Source organism: Paralichthys olivaceus, chromosome 18, assembly GCF_024713975.1.
Source record: "Paralichthys olivaceus isolate ysfri-2021 chromosome 18, ASM2471397v2, whole genome shotgun sequence".
NCBI classification, from domain to species: domain Eukaryota; kingdom Metazoa; phylum Chordata; class Actinopteri; order Pleuronectiformes; family Paralichthyidae; genus Paralichthys; species Paralichthys olivaceus.
This window is the reverse complement of record NC_091110.1, coordinates 11,944,024-11,963,073: the sequence shown is the minus strand read 5'-3', so window position 1 is coordinate 11,963,073 and position 19,050 is coordinate 11,944,024. Positions and strand designations below refer to the sequence as shown.

The 19,050-nt window shown below is 40.0% G+C and overlaps 1 protein-coding gene across 2 annotated transcripts; it reads left to right on the top strand.

The window, feature by feature from the left end:
• The first annotated feature begins 413 nt into the window (after positions 1-413).
• glis3 (GLIS family zinc finger 3) lies at positions 414-17,343 on the top strand. Of its 2 annotated transcripts, none has more exons than XM_020081845.2 (11): positions 414-1,567; positions 2,207-2,656; positions 3,243-3,390; positions 3,475-4,555; positions 10,111-10,272; positions 10,400-10,510; positions 12,610-12,748; positions 12,932-13,004; positions 15,054-15,211; positions 15,754-15,927; positions 16,043-17,343. In XM_020081845.2, the coding sequence occupies exons 2-11, from the start codon at positions 2,254-2,256 to the stop codon at positions 16,162-16,164; spliced, it is 2,571 nt and encodes an 856-aa protein (XP_019937404.2). In that variant the 5' UTR covers positions 414-1,567; positions 2,207-2,253; the 3' UTR covers positions 16,165-17,343. The 2 variants fall into 2 exon arrangements, with proteins under 2 accessions (XP_019937404.2, XP_019937405.2); XM_020081846.2 differs by having other exon boundaries at positions 1,355-1,567; positions 3,246-3,390; positions 16,043-17,338.
• The last annotated feature ends 1,707 nt before the right edge of the window (positions 17,344-19,050 follow it).

Sequence of the window (19,050 nt, the reverse complement as noted above, 5' to 3'; positions counted from 1 at the left end):
AAGGAGAAGTATTTCTTTAAAGATGTCATATTAGGAATATGAAAGTGAAAAGTGATATGATGATGAGTGCAGGGGACTGAAAACATTGTAGGCCCACAAACGTCCCCAGCCTGGGAGCATGGTGATTAATTGTTGCCTCTATAAAGCCACCAGAGGTCACTACCACTTAATATTCAAAATTTGGCTGTTACAAAAGTTGAAATCAACAAATATCATGGCAAGTGTCTTTTTTGAAATAGCCAAACCAAAGCTAAAAAACAGTGAGGTGGGTAGAGCATTGGAAACAATGCATATTTTTAGATAATACAATAAGTCTGGCTGCACAACGCTTCTCGAGACACAAGCATTATCTCTGTACATGCATTTTCATTATATGCCAGCTGTCTGTCAAACTATACCTTTATTATTTTTAGCTTGCAGAGCCCCTCCTCCTCCTTCATGTATGTGCCCAACCAACAGCTACCTTCACTCCTACTGTCAACATGCTGGTTTCCATGCCAACCTGGAGCAGGATCTGCAGAGCAAACACTCGGGCAGCCAGGAAAGAACAGGGTCCGAGCTGAGGTGGACGGTTAGTGGAGGAGGGATGTGTTATAGCGGGGAACAGAGCAGGTATGCAGACTCATACAATTCAAAGCAAGGTTCAAATTAGAGAGGAATGGATTGTGCAAAGAATAGAAAAATCATGCACTTTAAAAACTTAATCAGTGTTTGAGGGGTCTATACCAAAAACACAAAAGAGAAAATAAAGAATGTCAACAATCCTGTAATCTAGGAATGAGGACAAATGGGATGTGAGCTGTCATCATTGCACTGAAACATTTTTTCGATATTATTTGTCTTCGTCTTCAGATTAGAATAATAAAGACTTTTACAATTTCAGTTTTACTGAAGGGGAAAATCAGTCAATGGAACTGTGTTCATGTTACTTTGGCTAAAGCTGAAATTGATGAAATGATTTGACTGTTGCTCTATAACTTTTGACAAAAGGGAGATGTGCTCTTTTCAATAAAAGGGGGTTAAAATGGTTTTACATATTTAAGATAGCAACTTAATATGACTTTCTATAACTTTGCAACAACTTAATTAAACTGAACTTATTAAACATAATAATGCTGGTTGACTCATGCCACTGGTTTAGATTCACATGATGACGTGATGGCGCGCGCTCGCCTGAAGACTGCTTTCAATACGCACGCGCAAAAACATTACAGGCGGTAATAGAAGCAAGTAACAAACCTGTGACTTAAAATAAAAAGTCTTCAATTATTTACTGTTTAGTGCGAAAGTCCACACGAAGCCGGTGTGAAGGGCAAAAGGGCGCCGGGAGTAGAGAAAAGTAGTTCCTGGTGGCAGAGAGGTGGATGTGGTGGTGGTGGAGGTGGTGAGGAGGGGAGACGCTGAAACATTCCTCCTCTGAGCTCAATGAGAACAACCATCACCAAGTCTGCTCACAACCAAACCACAGCTCATCTCCTGCTGCCAGAAACCTGCTCACAGACGCGCACACACGCGTCCCGGTCCTGACGCGCCAGTCTGGAGAAAGTGTTGACGACAACTACAGCAGGTAAGAAGTTTACGCGTCGTCTTGGGATGAAAACAATCACTGTAAAGGTCATATTTTTATTCTTTCATTCATCGGACTGTTCTCTGGTAGAAAGTTGTTTAATCACATTTTGATACCTGCTTATTATTTTATAAGTATTTTATGTTTATCATGTTGTTTATCAAAGAAGAAGTTAACAAGTTAAGAGATTTTATTAAAATATATTTTCTTGTGGAGCTAGTCTAATATTTACTATTTTCTAATAAACAGTTTTTTATCTCAATCCATTTTTTTTTTTTTACAATTTTATCACATACTGTTTTGTCATATTTCAATTTATTTTTTGTTGTATTATATTATTTATTATTTTATCAATATGTTTAAAACTGAAAGGATTTTGTTACGTTACAGATTTTGTTTAGTACAATGCACGGTTACACTGTTTGTGGTTGAAAAAGTATGAAAAAAGTGCATAGTGGGTTTAATGGTAATTTTTTTTTAAAATGCCATGTTTCCCATGTCCCATGTTTTAGTTCAGTCATTCTTTATTTTTATGATTTTCTATTATCAACAGGTTGTGATTCTGAGGAACTGGTGTCAGATCCTCTTAATTAATGCCCTATATACGTTTATGATTTCTTGTCTTTGAATCATCAACAGGTATGAGCTGCGTACTACCAGGACCTGAGTAAAGCAACTTCTTTGATATGCAACTACAGTTCAACTGTCAAAACGTTTCAGCCATGAGCGGAAAAGGCTGCCAGCTCCTGGTGTCTCCATGCAATGTGTCCCCATCAATGAGCATGATTGCGGGACACCAGTCCATCCAGATCCCCATGTCCCCCTCGCCGCGGCCCAATCTGAGTCCCTCCTTGGGAACAGAGAAAGCAAAAAAAGGAGACGTTCACTCCCTGGCCTCTGGGAACCAGAGCAGGAGCCTCGTGGTTCTGCCAACCCTGAGCCTCCGCAGGCAGGTGCTGACTAATGGGAAACATCTAAACATGCCCTGTGGATCCCCACAACAGCAAGAACCTACTCACCATCCTCCCACCACAACAGTGACAAATACCACTCGGACAAAACTGTGCTCCTCAAACAGCAGCTTCAAAGGTAAAAACAAAAGTTACTCCCCAGATGAGTATTTTAACACTGCAGCATTCAGCATGTAACTGAACACACCCATTGTCTGCATGTAATCAGCAAAATCAGGACACACATCTATAAAATGACAAAGTCTGCCAGAGCGATGTTGTGGACCGACTCAGCTCATTCCCAATGTGCTCCTCACAACCTCGCTGTCTCCCTGCAAGACTTCTCGGCCCCTGATTTATTGATAATTAACCAAGCATAAAGACTGTCCTTAAATTTCTACCAAGGAAAAGTGGAAGGAGGTGAAAAGCTCATTAGTGATTAACAGAGCAGAAAGTGTCTCAGGCCGAGCTGCTCAGGTGAGGGACATTCCACAATCTACTGTATAAACCTTTATTAATGCAGAATAAATGGGATGCTTTTAATTTTAATAAGAATTTAATATCTTTTCCAGAAACTTGTTTAATATTATGTTAACACTCTGAGCTGATCTGTGGAGATTTGTTGAATGTGGATGAAAGTTCTACAGCTCTGTTGTAACCTATACTTTACTATGGTGGTTCTCATATGGATATTCTGTGTATTGAATTTTGGGGTTTATGTCCAGCAGGGTGCCCTGTGTCTGTACCAACCATGGAAGTGTTTGGTCAAGCAGCTGCTGCTAACCTGACTTCTGTCACAGGCCAGATATTTCCTGCAGGGCCTCATCCTCCGTCTAGTTTACATGGTGCAACAATTCCCCACACTGACGCCAGGTGGGTAATATCGATTACAGTATATGATGATGAGCTCACTAAACCTTTACTGTGTTACTAAAGTGGATAACAACACTGTTTCAGGTCCTTACTGTCCAGAGAATCCCTGGCATCCACTACCCTCAGTCTGTTTGAAACACAGTCAGTGTTTAGTGGAAGACATGACTGGCCATATGGTTACCGTGTGCTCCCTCCACTGGGATTACCTCAGTGCTCCACCCAGGCCAGCGAGGGAGGCGAGCAGCTCAGCGTCTCACCAGGCACAGCCATGTCTGGCACAACCGTATCAGGAGGCACGAGCACATCTGCGTCCCTACCTTCGTACCTGTTTGCAGCTGACGCTGGAAGCCCCAGGTCGTCTCGTGCCAAGAAAAGAGCTCTCTCCATGTCGCCTTTGTCAGATGTCATGGGCACTGATTTCAACTCAATCATACGCACCTCGCCCACCTCACTTGTGGCTTATATCAATGGTTCCCGCTGCTCACCAGCCTCCCACTCCACACTCTCACCTGTCCAGTCTGAAGGTTATGGTCACTTCCTGGGTGTGAAAGGACGCTGTATCCCCCACTCCCATCCCTATAGCATGCTGGGCTCTTCCAAGGCTATGGCCCCACAGACAGTGTGCGGCCGTATGCAGGTGCTCGAAGAGGCCGGGGGTCTGGAGAGCCAGATGGCTAATATGGTGGTGGAGCAGCAGTGCCTCCCAGAGGATGGTGGGGCGAGACCCTCACAGTTACAGCCAGCTCTGCTGACCACAGCTCCACAGGGGCCTCCACCACCCTACCACTCCCACCAGCATGTTCACCTCTCCAGCCGTCACTGCAAAATAAAGCACTCATCTCAGGATGCTCTCACACAAGCTCCCATGCTTCCTCCAAGGCACGGGATGGGATTTTTACCACAGGTCCCAATGCTGGAGGAAGAAGAAGGAGAGCTGGAGGACTATGGGGCCCACTGCTGCAAGTGGTTGGACTGCAGTGCAGTCTATGACCAAAAGGAGGAGCTGGTGAGGCACATAGAGAAGCTGCATGTGGATCAGCGGAAGGCTGAGGATTTCACTTGCTATTGGGTGAGCTGCCCACGCAACTTCAAGCCCTTCAACGCCCGATACAAGCTTCTTATCCACATGAGGGTCCATTCAGGAGAGAAACCCAACAAGTGCACGGTACAACATGCAAATCACAACTCTCTTTTCATGCAACTGAAGTCAAAGCTTTATTTTATCATAATACCTGACCTCTACATATCAGAAAAAAATATTCCATATTCTATCTTACCTTCTATACACTGAGATGAATATGATTACCATTTGTAAGAGGGGAGAGTGTATTCAGTCAAAGCAGGAACACAGAGGAGCTCACTGAGTTCAATTCTTAGTGTTCGATTCAGAGACACAATATCTAAGGCTAGGGGGAAAAAACCTTCATGTGCTCTCTATGACCAAGGTTTAGATCACAAATATGGCCTCTCTTTTCTCTTAAGTTTGGCCATGGAGTAATTAGCGGAGCTCTGCGATAATTGATGTGGGAGTAGAGTCAATTATGTAGCTGTTAAATCTGCACAAAGGAGGCCCAGCACTTTAGATCTGGCACCGTGGCTCTGAAGTAGCTACCGAGCCTGTCAGCAGCAGCAGGGGACTTGCCCGGCCATCGTCTGAAGAACTTGGCTGTTGTTCTGGGAAGGTGATGCCCCACAGTCTGGCTCTCCACAGGTCTGTATCTGTGGCCAAAGAGTTGGCATTTATCCACGGGCCTTTTTGTTGAAGGCTTTGTTTCTCCAAGATGGACGGTCTAATTCTTTCATATGAGTTGCAACTTAATTAAATCTCTTTAGTTTGTTGTTTTTGTTTGTGATGTGAACGATTTCACACAGTAGGAACAAGAGTCTACTGCCATGCTAGTGGATCTGTGAAGCTTTACTTAGGTTTAATGCTAACATCAATATGCTACCATGCTCACAATGACAAAACGTACATGCTGATGTTTAGCAGGTGTCGTGTTTACCATGTTTGTAGTTTTAAGAGACTAAGAGAAAGCGTTTCTACGCTAAAGCTAACCTCGATATTTCAGTTAAATAATTTTTTTTTTTAAACATCCTGGATCTGCCATTTTATCCACATCAACTACAAATGTCATGGCTTCTCCTTTGGGTCATGGGCACGGAATTCCAAGGAAATTGCTTTTATAGTTTGCGAAATCCTGCTGACAATCCTTGACATGCTGCAATGAAATCCTTCACAACCTCCTTGGATGAGGTAACAATAGTTGTAACCTACTTGTGACATTACATTCGATATCAGGTGATCACTATAGAGATTAGAAATGTTCCTGAACCAAGCCATTAATATCTGTACCTGATTTCACAGTCATTTTAGCTGCTGCAATGTTTCACTAAAAGCCAAATGAGTTAACCTAATTTATCTGATGGGCAGTGTGGCCAGATGATATATAAAATTTGTTCCAGTACAAGCAGTTGATTCATGCGGATATAAGTGAAAAATCATCAAATCATTGAAATTCATTGTCTGGACTCTTTACAAATCGAATTTCATGGCAATCCACCGTGTCATTATTTCAATTAAGTCAAAAATATCAACCTCATGGCAGTGCTCCAGGAAAAGTTATCAGGATTTATTGTCTGGAAACAAGAATGTCTGCTCTAAATTTCATGGAAATCCATCTAATGGTTGTTGCGGAATTTTACGATTTACAACTTTTGCGCCATTTTTTGTTTTTTTCTAACCCCCACTGGGAAAATACTTGAGACTTTGGTGAGCAATTGACAAACCACTTGCCAAACACACTTTGAACAAGTCAATTATTAACACCATGCATACCTGCAGTCAACCTTTTGTACCACGGTACTCACTTATTAGCTGAAGCACACTCTGTTGCCATGGGGCCACATTTTGTTGGCTGCAGGTCTGTGTTGCAGGTCTGTGTTGCGTGTCATCATTCAATAAAGGCGAAAGTATCGGAAACGACCCATGGCCAAAAATGGAAGTCAAATAAAGTGGGCACTTGTGTGGAGTAATTACAGAACAGGCGAATTGAAAGTCAAGAGAGAGAAAAAAAGAGCCAGCACAGAAGACTATCGCTCCTGTACTTTAATCAGAAACTTTGATTTTGTGTGGATTTTGTTCAGGTTTTTGATTAATTTCATAGACACGAGCACGATTGTGTATTTCACAGATTCAGAGTTTACACGGGGAAAACTGAACCCACCGCTCTGACTATACAAAGATATAGAGCCATAGGAAATGACTGGCAGGTGAGCAAACTGACGCACGATAAATGACGCGAGTGTGAGACGGCAACAGAACAATGAGGTGGCTCTTGTTACACAGGCAACGTAAAGGGCAGGCCCAGACTTGTACTTGTCACTTCACAATCTGTTTTAGTGATGATTGAACATCACTGTGTGTTGACATGTCGTGATTTAAACATATGAGGCTTTAAAAGCCTTTTTTTGAACTCAGACCTCAAACAAAGCAGAATTCCACTTTCATTGTGAGTCGGTTTATCATTTAAGATTTTCTAATAATGCTTTACATCCTTCTGTGCCATTACTATTGGGGTAATTGCATGACTCTTTCATTGAGTGGTGGAGATTGAGTTTGGAAGCCAAAAGGTGTTCTATCGATTAATTTAAGGTTTAATGTTTGAGTAAATTGTGTGTTAATTTTACTGAATGCAAAACATACAAGTAAAACAACATTAGTTTGGTACATGAGTATAAGCAATTTACTTCATACTTAATTAATAATGCTTTGTTCAACAAGTGCATTTGTATAGAATGAGAATTAAAACCTTCATTCTATCCTAATCCACTAAATTGCCATATTCGAGCTGCTTGTAATTCAAACCTTGCTCATGTCAAGCCTCAGATTTCAGGTTTGTCAACAATTTAGGCTTCATCCTCACAACTGTTTGGAAGGAACTCGCTTAGTTTCGGCTCCAGGAACCTCTGCTCCAACACCTGTAATTTACTTTCCTGTTATTCAGCATCAGTACACAATCACTCTGTTCCAAATTTAATCTAAAAAGGCCGATAGACATTGAATCCTATCCTGGAGATTATTATGTTTCATTAAGTTAAAGGTCATGAATGAATCACGATTGTCCATAAGTATATTACAGTGTATTGCAGTCACTGCTAAAGGCTTGTTCATAGTATCATGAAATTACTGACAATTATCATTTTATTTATTTTAAAGTTTGTATGATTTATTTTCTTTGCTGGTAACACTGATGCATTTTTTATATACTTTCTCATTAATAACATGGTAGAGATAAAGGTATTAGTCGATATTGATAATTATCACAATAAATGTCACAATATTATTTCTTTAAGTTTAAAGGCGGATTTTTGCTCCTGGGTGGAGGTTGTGGTTTTAAACTCTTCTTTATGAGAAAAGACAAACAAACTCTTTATAAACAGCAACACATTGTAAATATCTGAGGTTGAACAATTATGTGTTATTCTTCCAACTTTTGTAAGGTTGCTAGTGATTAAAACTATACTGCGAAAATTACTGATATTGTTTTATCACATAGTCCAACTGAAAAAACACAGTGTGAGGAAACAGGAGAAACAAAAAGAGCAAAGAAATTAGAAATATGGTGAAACAGAGAGGAGTCCAGAGTGAACTGACCTCAGAGTAAGACTGGGCACCGGACAGACGCTGCTGGCACAGACTCTAGCTGTCATTGCACAGCCAGGGCATGAGTTTACCTGCCAGGGCCTGTCAGGCACTGGCTGTAACACTGATCTACACTGAGGAGCCATGCTGCTTCTGTTTCAGCCCCAACGTCCCTCGCGACCAACTAAAGAGCCCTCCGTGCTTTATGAGTGCTTCACGAGAGAGAGAGTTATACAGTGACGTACCCCTGGCTGGTCCCGGAGTCCTGGCAGTATTTTAGATTCATGTTGGTTCTCGCTTGTGCTTCCACTTTGGTTCCGAGAGGCCATTTATCTCAGTCTAGGTTGGGGGTTTTTCTGGCCGAACTTCAGCCAAGAGGGTTTTCTGTTATTTCTTCTGTTTATATTAAGGATCAGTACTTTTCAAATGCATTGTCTCAGAATTGGAAAAGAGAGCTCAGATGGAAGATTTGCTCTTGTGTGTGGGGAAAAAGGATGAGAGGTTAAGAGAAGCATTTCTCATGTTGTGTTACTCAACTACTCAGTTGTTGTTTGCTTTGACAAAATGTCGAGAACTCTTCATATTCACTGCTGATGAACCCCAGACCTTCTGTGATTGTAGAATTTCCAGAATACAACTGCCATCCATTCATCATTCAAAAGATGATTGCCAGGATATTGACTCACAATGATGGCTTTGCTGCAAACCAGGTTTAGCTAAAAGTGATGTGAAAAATATTCACTTGCGAGTTCAATTTCAGGAACATCGTTTTTTTGAGAATAGAGAAGTTAGCCATGTCGTGAGGACGGAATGATAAGCATTTCTATGTGGAATGTAAATTAATGTTATAAGTGAACTATTAATGGGGAAGAGTTTTAATTTGGCTCTAGCAGTGATGACCTGCAGGTATGAGTATGTGAGGAATCCAGTCTTGAAGGAAACATAACAAAATTGGACATGCTCTGCGTGTTGTTTTTTCCTCAATAACATTTAGTAAGGAAATTCCAAACCCCCCTGAGAGCGGGAAAGGGAGTCCGGCTTTAAAAAGCTTGGATGACTCAAATGTTTCTGCAGTGAAGTCACCGTAGTCGCATGGATTTAAATAAACAGGGATATCAGTGTTTTCTTGGTTCTCACGACACAGTGCGAGTGCCAGGTCTTCAGTATGATGCCGTTATTCTTCAGTCTTACTTGTGCTGTATGTATATTAAAAATAGCCCACTTTAAGTGATAGTTACTTTTGCAACTGATCCAAGCTGCTGTCAAGGTGATCGAGGATAAAGGATTGAAAACACAAAATGACAATACATCGATGTGTGTATAAACACTGACCCCTGCTGGTGACACTAATGACCATCAGATGTGTGTTCCTGAAATGCTGAAAAGACGTTTAGTGAAATTAATTTAAAATGTGTATTTGAGGCCAAATGACAGTGTTGCCTTTTGGGAAAGCCTGTAGTTTTAAGTATGAGAGAACAAAGAGTTATGATTCCATCAAGATTTGCCCCAACACTGTTTTTATTTTGTAGCAGGGCTGCAAAAAACGGAGGAAAATAAGAAAATACGTGAGAAAATAGATTTCCACCATACCTGTGCCTCTGTACATTTTGTTCCATATCACTTAAAATGAGAGTAAAGTTACCTGGAAGAGACTGGGAGTGTAATCAAAAGGGTTCAAGATTCATGTAAAGTACAAATTCTAAAAACATAATTCATATCCAGTAAGGGATTAACTAATTGTAAAAACAGAATCGCTTTATGATAAAAAATACATAAAGACATGTAATACAATACGTTCAGCTAAGAGAAAACAAAAGATGCATCTGTCCCAACCAAATGTTTATCCCCTCACGACTCTGCTCCTCATAGCTGCTGCCTGTCAAATCTTTTTCTATTCAAATGTTTATCTATAGGCTACATCGTGTTCCACTCCCTCCCACACACTGAGGTCAGCAGCCTTTTTGTCTGCAGTGATTCCAACTAATAAGTTCCCAGCTCTCCGAGTATGTGTGCAACGCTGTGCGAGAAGCACTTGTGGGGCTCATTTCGAGTTTGACTGTGTTTGTATGTGGTTACAGTTCGAGGGCTGCAAGAAGGCTTTCTCTCGGCTGGAAAACCTGAAGATCCACCTGCGCAGCCACACGGGGGAGAAACCCTATATGTGTCAGCACCCAGGGTGCCACAAGGCCTTCAGCAACTCCAGTGACCGAGCCAAACACCAGCGCACACACCTGGACACAGTGAGTGGCAGCCCAGCGCAGACACACGTGCAAATATAGATGGTGTTGTACAGCTATGTATATGTGAGTGCGTGTGTGTCTTTGTCTCTATGTGGACTCAAGTTTTCATAATATCTGTGGTCCACAGAAGCCGTATGCGTGCCAGGTTCCTGGATGTGCAAAGCGTTACACTGATCCCAGCTCCCTGAGGAAACACGTGAAATCCCACTCCACTAAAGAGCGACAGTTACGGAAGAAGGTACACAATCTGTGCAACACAACTCACAATCTTTAGGGTGAGGGTACTTTGAGAAAATACAAACGTACTCTTCAGTGAGTATTTTAGCTACTTTAAAACCCAAGTGATTATGGAAACAGTAAGCTGAATGTAACTGGCAAAGGAAAACAAATTGTAAAAGACATGAAGCCAATGCATTGAGCCCTGTTTTAAAAAGAAAGTACAAAGACAAGAGTAAAAGATGCATGATTTATGAGTGAGTCACTGGCTCTTTGAGTTTAATTACAAAGGGGATGGGTGATGGTGAATATAGATCGGAGGTCGTGCTGATTAATAAATTTACTCTGAGTCAAATCACTGTTCTGATCAACTGAGCCAACCATAGTAACGTGTCAACAACAGTTAACCATTTTTTAAGGAAAATAAACAGTTGTGTGATTGCATGATCTGAACACCTACAGCTAATAAAAGATAATCCTAATCCCAAATCTGAGGCCAGGGGCAGATGGTTTGAGGGTTTTGATTTAACCTGTACAATAATAGAAAACAATAATTGCAAATGCTGATGAAGGATCTCATATGACCACATCTGTCTATTTCAGTTAGACTTCTACTCTATGTCATGTCACAGTGTTCACACTATACCAAAAAATATGGCATAACATTGCATTTCAAGAGTGAGGTTAAAGAATAAGACACAGGACTGATGCGTCGCTGTCATCTGACATCTGAAACAACACAAGACAAAGTGATAACGCAGACTGATGTGCAGATTTGAACGGGCTCACTTTGTGGCAGCCTGATGTCATTTTCACATGACTTGATAAAGGTGAACACAGTGGACCGCTGTGCTCGATGTGCTCTGACGCAGCACTTCTCAAATCCGAGGGTGCAGACTTATCAACACACTGTGGGCTCCTTGTATCGATCAAAGCGTGTGGTTTAAAACGAATTTCAAGGTTGCCATGAATACACAGCCCATTAGGTTCATTAGTTATAACTTAAGACCTTGACCGGATCTCAGCAGTGATGTTTTCAAGTGCACAGCATCGCTTCAACATTACGATCGTGAACAAAGCTGCATCGACACAGTTTATGTTTCATTTCATTGTGCTTTCATTTGTCAGCCAATGATACTGAGTATAATGTTCTCTCCATTCCACTGTGCTAAGCACTGCAACTTAATTACATATGGAAAAATGTAATTAACTTTCATTAACTAACATCTTGGTGTGCATGCAGTCAGATGTAAACCCCCACCTAGCTGTCTTATCAGTTTGTATTGTACATCAAGCTGATGTCAACACACACAGAGCTTGGTCGCACAAAAAAATACACACAATTAAGATTCGCTTTACTTGCCACAAAACGTGACTACATGTTGCGGATTTTCAGATCAGTTTCGTCGCCGCTGTAACAATTTTGCAACACGTGTGTGAGAGACTCATGCTCTTTAGCTCTTACCAAGGGTTATGTCACCATAGATACAGACAAAGAGGTGGGAGTTTCTAAAAAAGCGACATTTTACAAAGTCTCCCACACACAGCTTCTTTCATTAAAAACTCAAATAACAAATGTTGATTGTAATTGTGATTTCACTCGTGGCTCTCAAGCTGGAGTGAATGTTATGTTTGTTCCTTTCTGAGATGATCTCAAAATCTCTGCTATATTCTGTACATTTGTGTTTCATGTCTTGTGTGTTCATTGTCTGTATTTGACTGAAGGTAGTAGAGTAAAAGATAATGCGGGTAGAAAGAGAGACAAAAGCTGTACGGTGTTCCTGCAAGATTCCAAGTTTAAAATCTTGCTTCCATAGATTCATTTAGATTTGTTTATGTCCAAGGATCAGATCTAATAATGAAGATTTATTAACATCTAACAAGTCGTGTCTGAGGTGACTTGCCAGAGGAAGTGTGGTAATTAAGTCAGATGTGTAAGACTTTACTTTGTGATATCTTACAAATGAAAACTCAACTGCATAATATAAATACACAGGTCATTGTGAATATTACAATTAAAAGTAATATCTTAACATTAGAATCATTTAAAGAAAAGTATGCCAGAATCTGATAACTGGTCATGCACAACATCACTGTTTATGTTCAATGTAATTTCTCTAGATGAGATCTAGTGCTGGTGTGACCCAGGACCCACTGACAGACTGTTTAACCATCCATGCTCTGCAACCAAGCCTTTCTCCTCTGGCTAGGACAGACAACTTAAACCCGTCCCCTGGTGCATCCTATGACTCATACTCTGGTATGTCTCTGGTCTAACTCTTTGCATTTATATGTTTTATTTGTATATAAAAAACACTAGATGAATAAATCATATAGCATAATACAGTATCCGACCCTGCAACCATGTGCACATAATAAGCTTATCAATTAGATTTAGGCTATGGTGCACAGCCCTGAAGTGTATGTCATCTCTGTTCCTCAGCTGCTCCACAGGGACAAGACTCCACTGGCAATCCTCACCTGACTCTGTTTGGCTCCTTACAAGATAATTACAGGTACTGAGGATTTTTTTTATTTGGTTAAGTCTGAGGGGGTTAATATTCTTTAGCATATTATCCATATATAACGTAGAATGGCAGTTGGTTGAGTGCAAACCTCCATCAAGGCCAAACAGTCCTACACATGATTGTCTAGTCCTTATAGTAGAAATATTCTTGAAAAAAGGAAATGGTGTGATCGTATAAATGATTTATCCGTCATGAAATATAGTGCCAACAAGTGGAAAATCAAGATCTGTGCATTAGTCCTTGATAAATTAATGAAAATGTTTAAATGTTAATGCTTCAAAATGTATTGGGTTTATCCCAAGCCACATCCATCCACTAAGTTTGGTGTAGATCAGTTCAGTAGTTTTTGTGTAATCTTGCCAACAAATAAACCAACACACAAACAAACAGAAACAGGAGAATCATACAATCAAACATAAATCATTTAACCTATGTTATTATTCTTCAAATTGTGCACAAAGCACATTATGTCATGGAATCACAGGTAGTTTATTTGCCCATGTAAATATATACTGTGTTAGGATTCATTAGTAAAGAAATCCTTTTCAGGTTTTTCTATTTGAAATACTGTGGAGCTGAACATGTGCAGCAACATTAGAGTCAACAGTTGGTGCAGCTATCTATAGTCTGCCAGCCAACTTGCATTTTGTTTCCATTTTGTTTTCCCGTTGGCCATGACTGATTTAAATACCTCACAAATCGCCTTTCTCTCTTTTCTTTCCTAACAAACTGAAACAATCAATTTAAACATCGGTTGTCATGGTTACAAGGTTATTAGCTCAATTAGAATCATAGGTTTAAAAAGGAAAAATAAGCTCTATTTTGTACCCTGGGTGGAAAGTCTAAAGGGTTGGGTTTTTGTGTTTTGTTGTTGTTATTGTGTGTGTGTGTGTGTTGCGACTGGGAGGGAGAAGCATTCGAGTTTGGGGACGGCCAGCAACACATTTCCCTGTCGACCCATAGGAAGGCGTCCCTTCATCTATACACTTCAAAGCATGTGATAGAGGATTTCTGCTGTTCTGAGCAGCCAGATGCTCGCGGTTCCCTCACTGGCTGCGATTGTTCTCATGTCAGCGGTAGGCCGGAGCATTCACCGCAGGATTCTGGGGAGACAATTGGGCTGTGAAAGCAGACCTCGCCTTGCCTCATTGGTCTCGACCGTCGGCATTAATGGATGCTATAGCCACAGACAAGAGCGGCTGAGGAATTCAATAAGTGAATGATAAAATCCAAAAAAAGAATACAATTTAAGGAGCAGTGGGAGAAGAAAGACAGTGTAATTACTTTTTTTAGATGTTAAATCGATCGTAAAAATCCTTGTTGCCATTTTCTTTTTCTGGGATTCCTTTGGGTTGAGTCGTTTGGTATTTTGACAGCAAACTTTGGCTTCAAATGTGTCACTTGGGCAAACCTAGCAGCAGGGGTATCAGCTGCCATGGCCACTGAACAATCTTAAAATCTACTACTTCAACAATGAGTTACACGAAGGAGTCACTAACTTTTCTTTTTTTGCAATAATGAGTGACAAAGGTGTGTTTTGATTTAGAGAATAATATGTTCAATGAGCTCGTCTTCAGAGGGATTTCCTCTATTAGCTGATCACACTAAAGACAGGAGGAGCCGCTTTGATCCATTATCTATATTTAAAAATTGATAAGGTAACAAAATGCAGGCAGAGACTTGCATTAATGTGTTAGAAAAAGCTAAGAGTGAGATTGTGTTGCACAGCCCAGGTAGTGTATATAGACAACAATACATCATAAAGAGCCACTAGAATGCCTCTCTTGCCGCTTCTGTCAATTTTCAGGCACAGAAAATCAATCTTATGGTGGTGATTGATGATTTATTTGTAGCCTGTAGTGATTTTGTGTGAAACTGTGTAAAATACAGAGCTGGGTTAATAAAGATGTTTGTTGCCAAAATATGGGAACAATTGTGTATGTTATAGACTACCTTATAATTGTTAATGATGAAAATACAATTCTTCTTTTACTTAACACGTTGAGCTGAGTTTTAATTCAGTCTGAAATATTTCAGGTTTGTTGATCCTTCCCCTCACCAGCTCTTCCCTGGGGACCAGCATGGGTCTTGCTCTTCCACCTGCCTCCCGCTTCCTCCCAATGGGACATCCCTGCAGAACAGCCAGGATCTAAAGCAGCCGAGCCAGCCTCCTGATCTTGCAGATCACAATCCGGGTACTCGGATGAGTTGATTATCTTTGCATTCCCAGATTTGTCAAAACACCCGTTGCAAAGATTTAAATACAGTTGTGCTGGAGGGGGGGGGGAGGGGGTAATCTGAAAGTAGTTTATAGTGCAAGTTTCACATCTGAGCCTATTAGCAAACGTGTGGGCGGTTTGACAATCTGTTTGAACAGATTTTCTCACATGCACATTAATTGTCCAGTATATCTTTACGATGTGAAGCAGGTGGCTGGTGATTTTCTAGTTAGACAGAATCAGGCAGCTCCACTCTATGCACCTTTAAATAGACATCACCTCTACACCTCCCCCAAGACTTGACAGCCACAGTGATGTTGACAACGTGTTCAGAAACACAAGGTTCAGTTTTAACTGCAAGATAAAACCGGGGTTTAAAAAGACTGGAATGCACAATTTGTTTCTTTTATGAGGTCCGATGCCACGCATTGTATAATTTAAGGAGTAAAGCAATAGACCTTTAATTGAACTACTCTGTAGAACAATAAAAGAGTGAGGATTTCTCATTTACCATGCAGAGCTCTCAGGGCAGATGAAGATGCTTTATTCTCCCCCACAATATGGTGGGATCACAGCAGAGACCACTTCGAGTCAGCTGATGCAAGTTGATGCCTTTGGTGACAGCCTCGCTCCAGCAGTCAATAATCCCAGTGGGGGGGCAACCACACAAACGACTCTTCCCTGCATTGCAGGTAATGAAAATACAATCTAAACAAAATATCCCCTTATTGCCATTGGATTTAACAGCATGCATAATTTGTGTGTGTGTGTGTGTGTGTGTGTGTGTGTTTCTGTGCGCGTGTGCAGGGTTTAATATCCACAGCCAAGTGCACGATGTGACTCCTAATCAAGAATTACATGGAGGAGATTTCTTCACTGTGGCTGACCACTTCACAAGCCAGGTCTCCTGCATCTACACAGAAGGATGATATTACTCAATAGAGAGGTTTTTTTATTTGCTCCTTTGCACCATTTTTCGTCCCTGTTCCATTTATGTCAAATGGTCAATATTAGAAGAACAGTTTGGATTGCATTGCAACCTGGCAGCAGCTTCATTCAGCGAAAATAAAATACAAATTTGATGACAAATAACAATCTACGATGCTGCTCCCTGGGTTATATTGCACTGATGTTATTGACTCTCACATTCTAAATATAAGTTTGTGTCTCCCTCTTTGTCTAAATCTCTGTAAATGTACTATCTGACTCAACACTCTGGCTCCATAATCGATGTATACGAACGACTGAGCCAACCAGAATTTAATGTTTACTTTTTTGGTTTTTGTACAGCTTGTGTGTAGCATGCAGTGAGTGCTTCTGCTGACATTTTGCTAAATATTCAACACTGCAATCACAGCAAAGTATGCAAAAGGATCATTTATCAAGTTTTTTTCTTAGAACCACGGCTTTGTAACTATAGTAACAAGACAGCCTTACCATTTCACTGTAATGTTCATAGACACAACCTGTATATGCAGTAGCTATGAGGGCTCATGTGCCTCCATCATGAGCCGCATTTCAGTACTTACCTTTCACAGCTGACCCTTTTTATGTTATACTGTATTTATGTTAAGTAAATGAACTTATGGAGAATGCAAAACTTCAGGAAACTGTAATAATTATAACTCCTTTTTTTCCATTGGAGGGGACTTAACATTCACCATGAACACAAAAGCAAAAGCATTTTTTTAATGATAGTAAAATGACCATTCTGATAAAAACACCCATAACTCAGTAGCATACTTTGAAAAATGATCAACAGATACATGTTTTATACTATGTGATGGAAAGGTTTTATAGTAAACAGACTAAATTATGCAAAAACGCAGTTTTGCCTTCACTTTTGTATATATTCGTAATAGATCAGGAAAAGGAAGTAAATCATTTTCCCTTTTTGTCATTTGTTTCTCTCAGTAATATGAAGTTACACCAAACTCATTTTTGTACAATTAATTTTTTACCACAAAGAAAACTTTCAAGGTCTTTTTCAATACTGCAAAGCACTGTGCAGTGAATAAAGAAGACACTTACCTTATACATATTGAGAGAGCGGTGACACTCCACAGGAAAGGATTTCACTGAAAAATAAAAATTGAAGGTAACAGACATTAAGCTTTAGTTTGTTTTATCTGATACTGATCTTGACACAGCAATTTTCATTAGACCTGGGTGATCTAAGCTAAGAATTATATCAAGACAAAAACATGTATATCAATTAACATTGATACTATTAAGATAGAGAAATACTCTTTATATTAAGTTTAAAGGCTGAGTTTATGCTCCTGAGGGTTGTAGTTTTAAACTCTTCTTGATGAACAGAGAATGACAAACATTTGATTTGCAAATCTGAGGTAGATCAGTTTATATCTCCTCACTGTGCTAACACAATGTTTAAGAAATATATCAATATATTTGGGACTTTAGTGACACTGCTACAGATACAAATTATATCATGATAATTAGTGATATCGTTTTATCGGTCAGCCTCTGCTTCCTACACAATATGCCACATGGCACAGGCAAAAACAATTCATTTTCATTCTCCAAGTTGCTATCTCTCTACAGAGTCATTATCTCCATCTCTGTTTTTATTAAACAAATGAGACAAAGTTTAAAGTGACAGCAGAGAAATACTTTATGGTAGCAATACAAATAGAGGAAATTCTGAATGCAATAAGTTCACGTAAATTACAGAATGAATTAGCCACCGCTGTGTCTGTTTAGTGCAAGTCTTCAGAGCAGTGTTTGTCTGTCTTTCTTTTTTTTGAATTGAAAGGACAAACTGTTTTACTTAAAATAATTCCTTTAGCAAAAGAGTGTCATGCATCAGATGAGGTTTCACTAGTTGCTTAGCAACAACAACAGCTTTTCCAAAAAGCATCTGTCTAATACAGCTAACGGGAAAAAAATAAGTGCTGCGCAGTGGACACAGGTGGTTGGTTAAGCTTTGTATCCAGTAAGAAGCTTCTTAAAACTGCTTTGTTTTACTCACTGCATCCTGTGTAGCCCCGCTCATGCTGTGTGGCAAAATACTTAAACATGTGGGACATTCATAGCTTGATTTATATTTAAAGTTTCATAGATATACAAGTCTACTTTTATAATATCCACCACTTTTGCATAATGTGCAAAAATGAGGCCTAATGTTAAAATGTGCTAAAATTTGATATTTCAGATAGAAAAGTGCTTTCATTAACTTTAAAACTAAGAAAGACAGTGAGATTAATGGCAAGACGAATATAACATAATGGCCTAAAAACACACAGCAGAGAACAGCTAATAATGAGGTTCACCTTGGTCCTAACAAGCCATCTACAGATCATCTACATCTGTATCAGATTAAGTTAAGTCTCTGCACTTATTTTAAGTAATGTAATGGTGGTTTTCTCCTCCACGACCTTCACTCTATCCCTGCTAACACTGTGTGGAAATAGAAAGATTAAAAATGTGTGGTTTGGAGATGGGCACAAGTAGTTCAATGGTAAACCTGAGAGAAAAGCTACAGTCAAGGGAAACATGAATGAAAAGGTGAGACTCTGATGTAGCTGAAGCTGAGACACAGTTGTTTTAGGGACTATATGTCCTTCATCGCAGGACTTGATGGCAGACCTGTAACCTCTATAACAGACTTATTAACCATGTCTAAATCTAAATCACTGTCTCTTTGGTCAAGATGTGAATAGGATATAAACAAACTTAAACAGCACAAAATGTTTTTCATGTTGGTGCTCAAGAAAGAATTATATTTCTAACTTCATATAAAAAAAATTCACAACGCCCATGTTGGCATCAACTCTCAATTAAAAACATGGAAG

Bases quoted from the DNA above. Each gene is read 5' to 3' on its own strand.
- glis3 (XM_020081845.2), top strand. From the start codon at position 2,254: ATGCAACTACAGTTCAACTGTCAAAACGTTTCAGCCATGAGCGGAAAA. The intron at 10,511-12,609 runs GTACACAATCTG...TAATTTCTCTAG, and splicing joins AGCGACAGTTACGGAAGAAG to ATGAGATCTAGTGCTGGTGT. The intron at 15,212-15,753 runs GTACTCGGATGA...TTTACCATGCAG, and splicing joins TCTTGCAGATCACAATCCGG to AGCTCTCAGGGCAGATGAAG.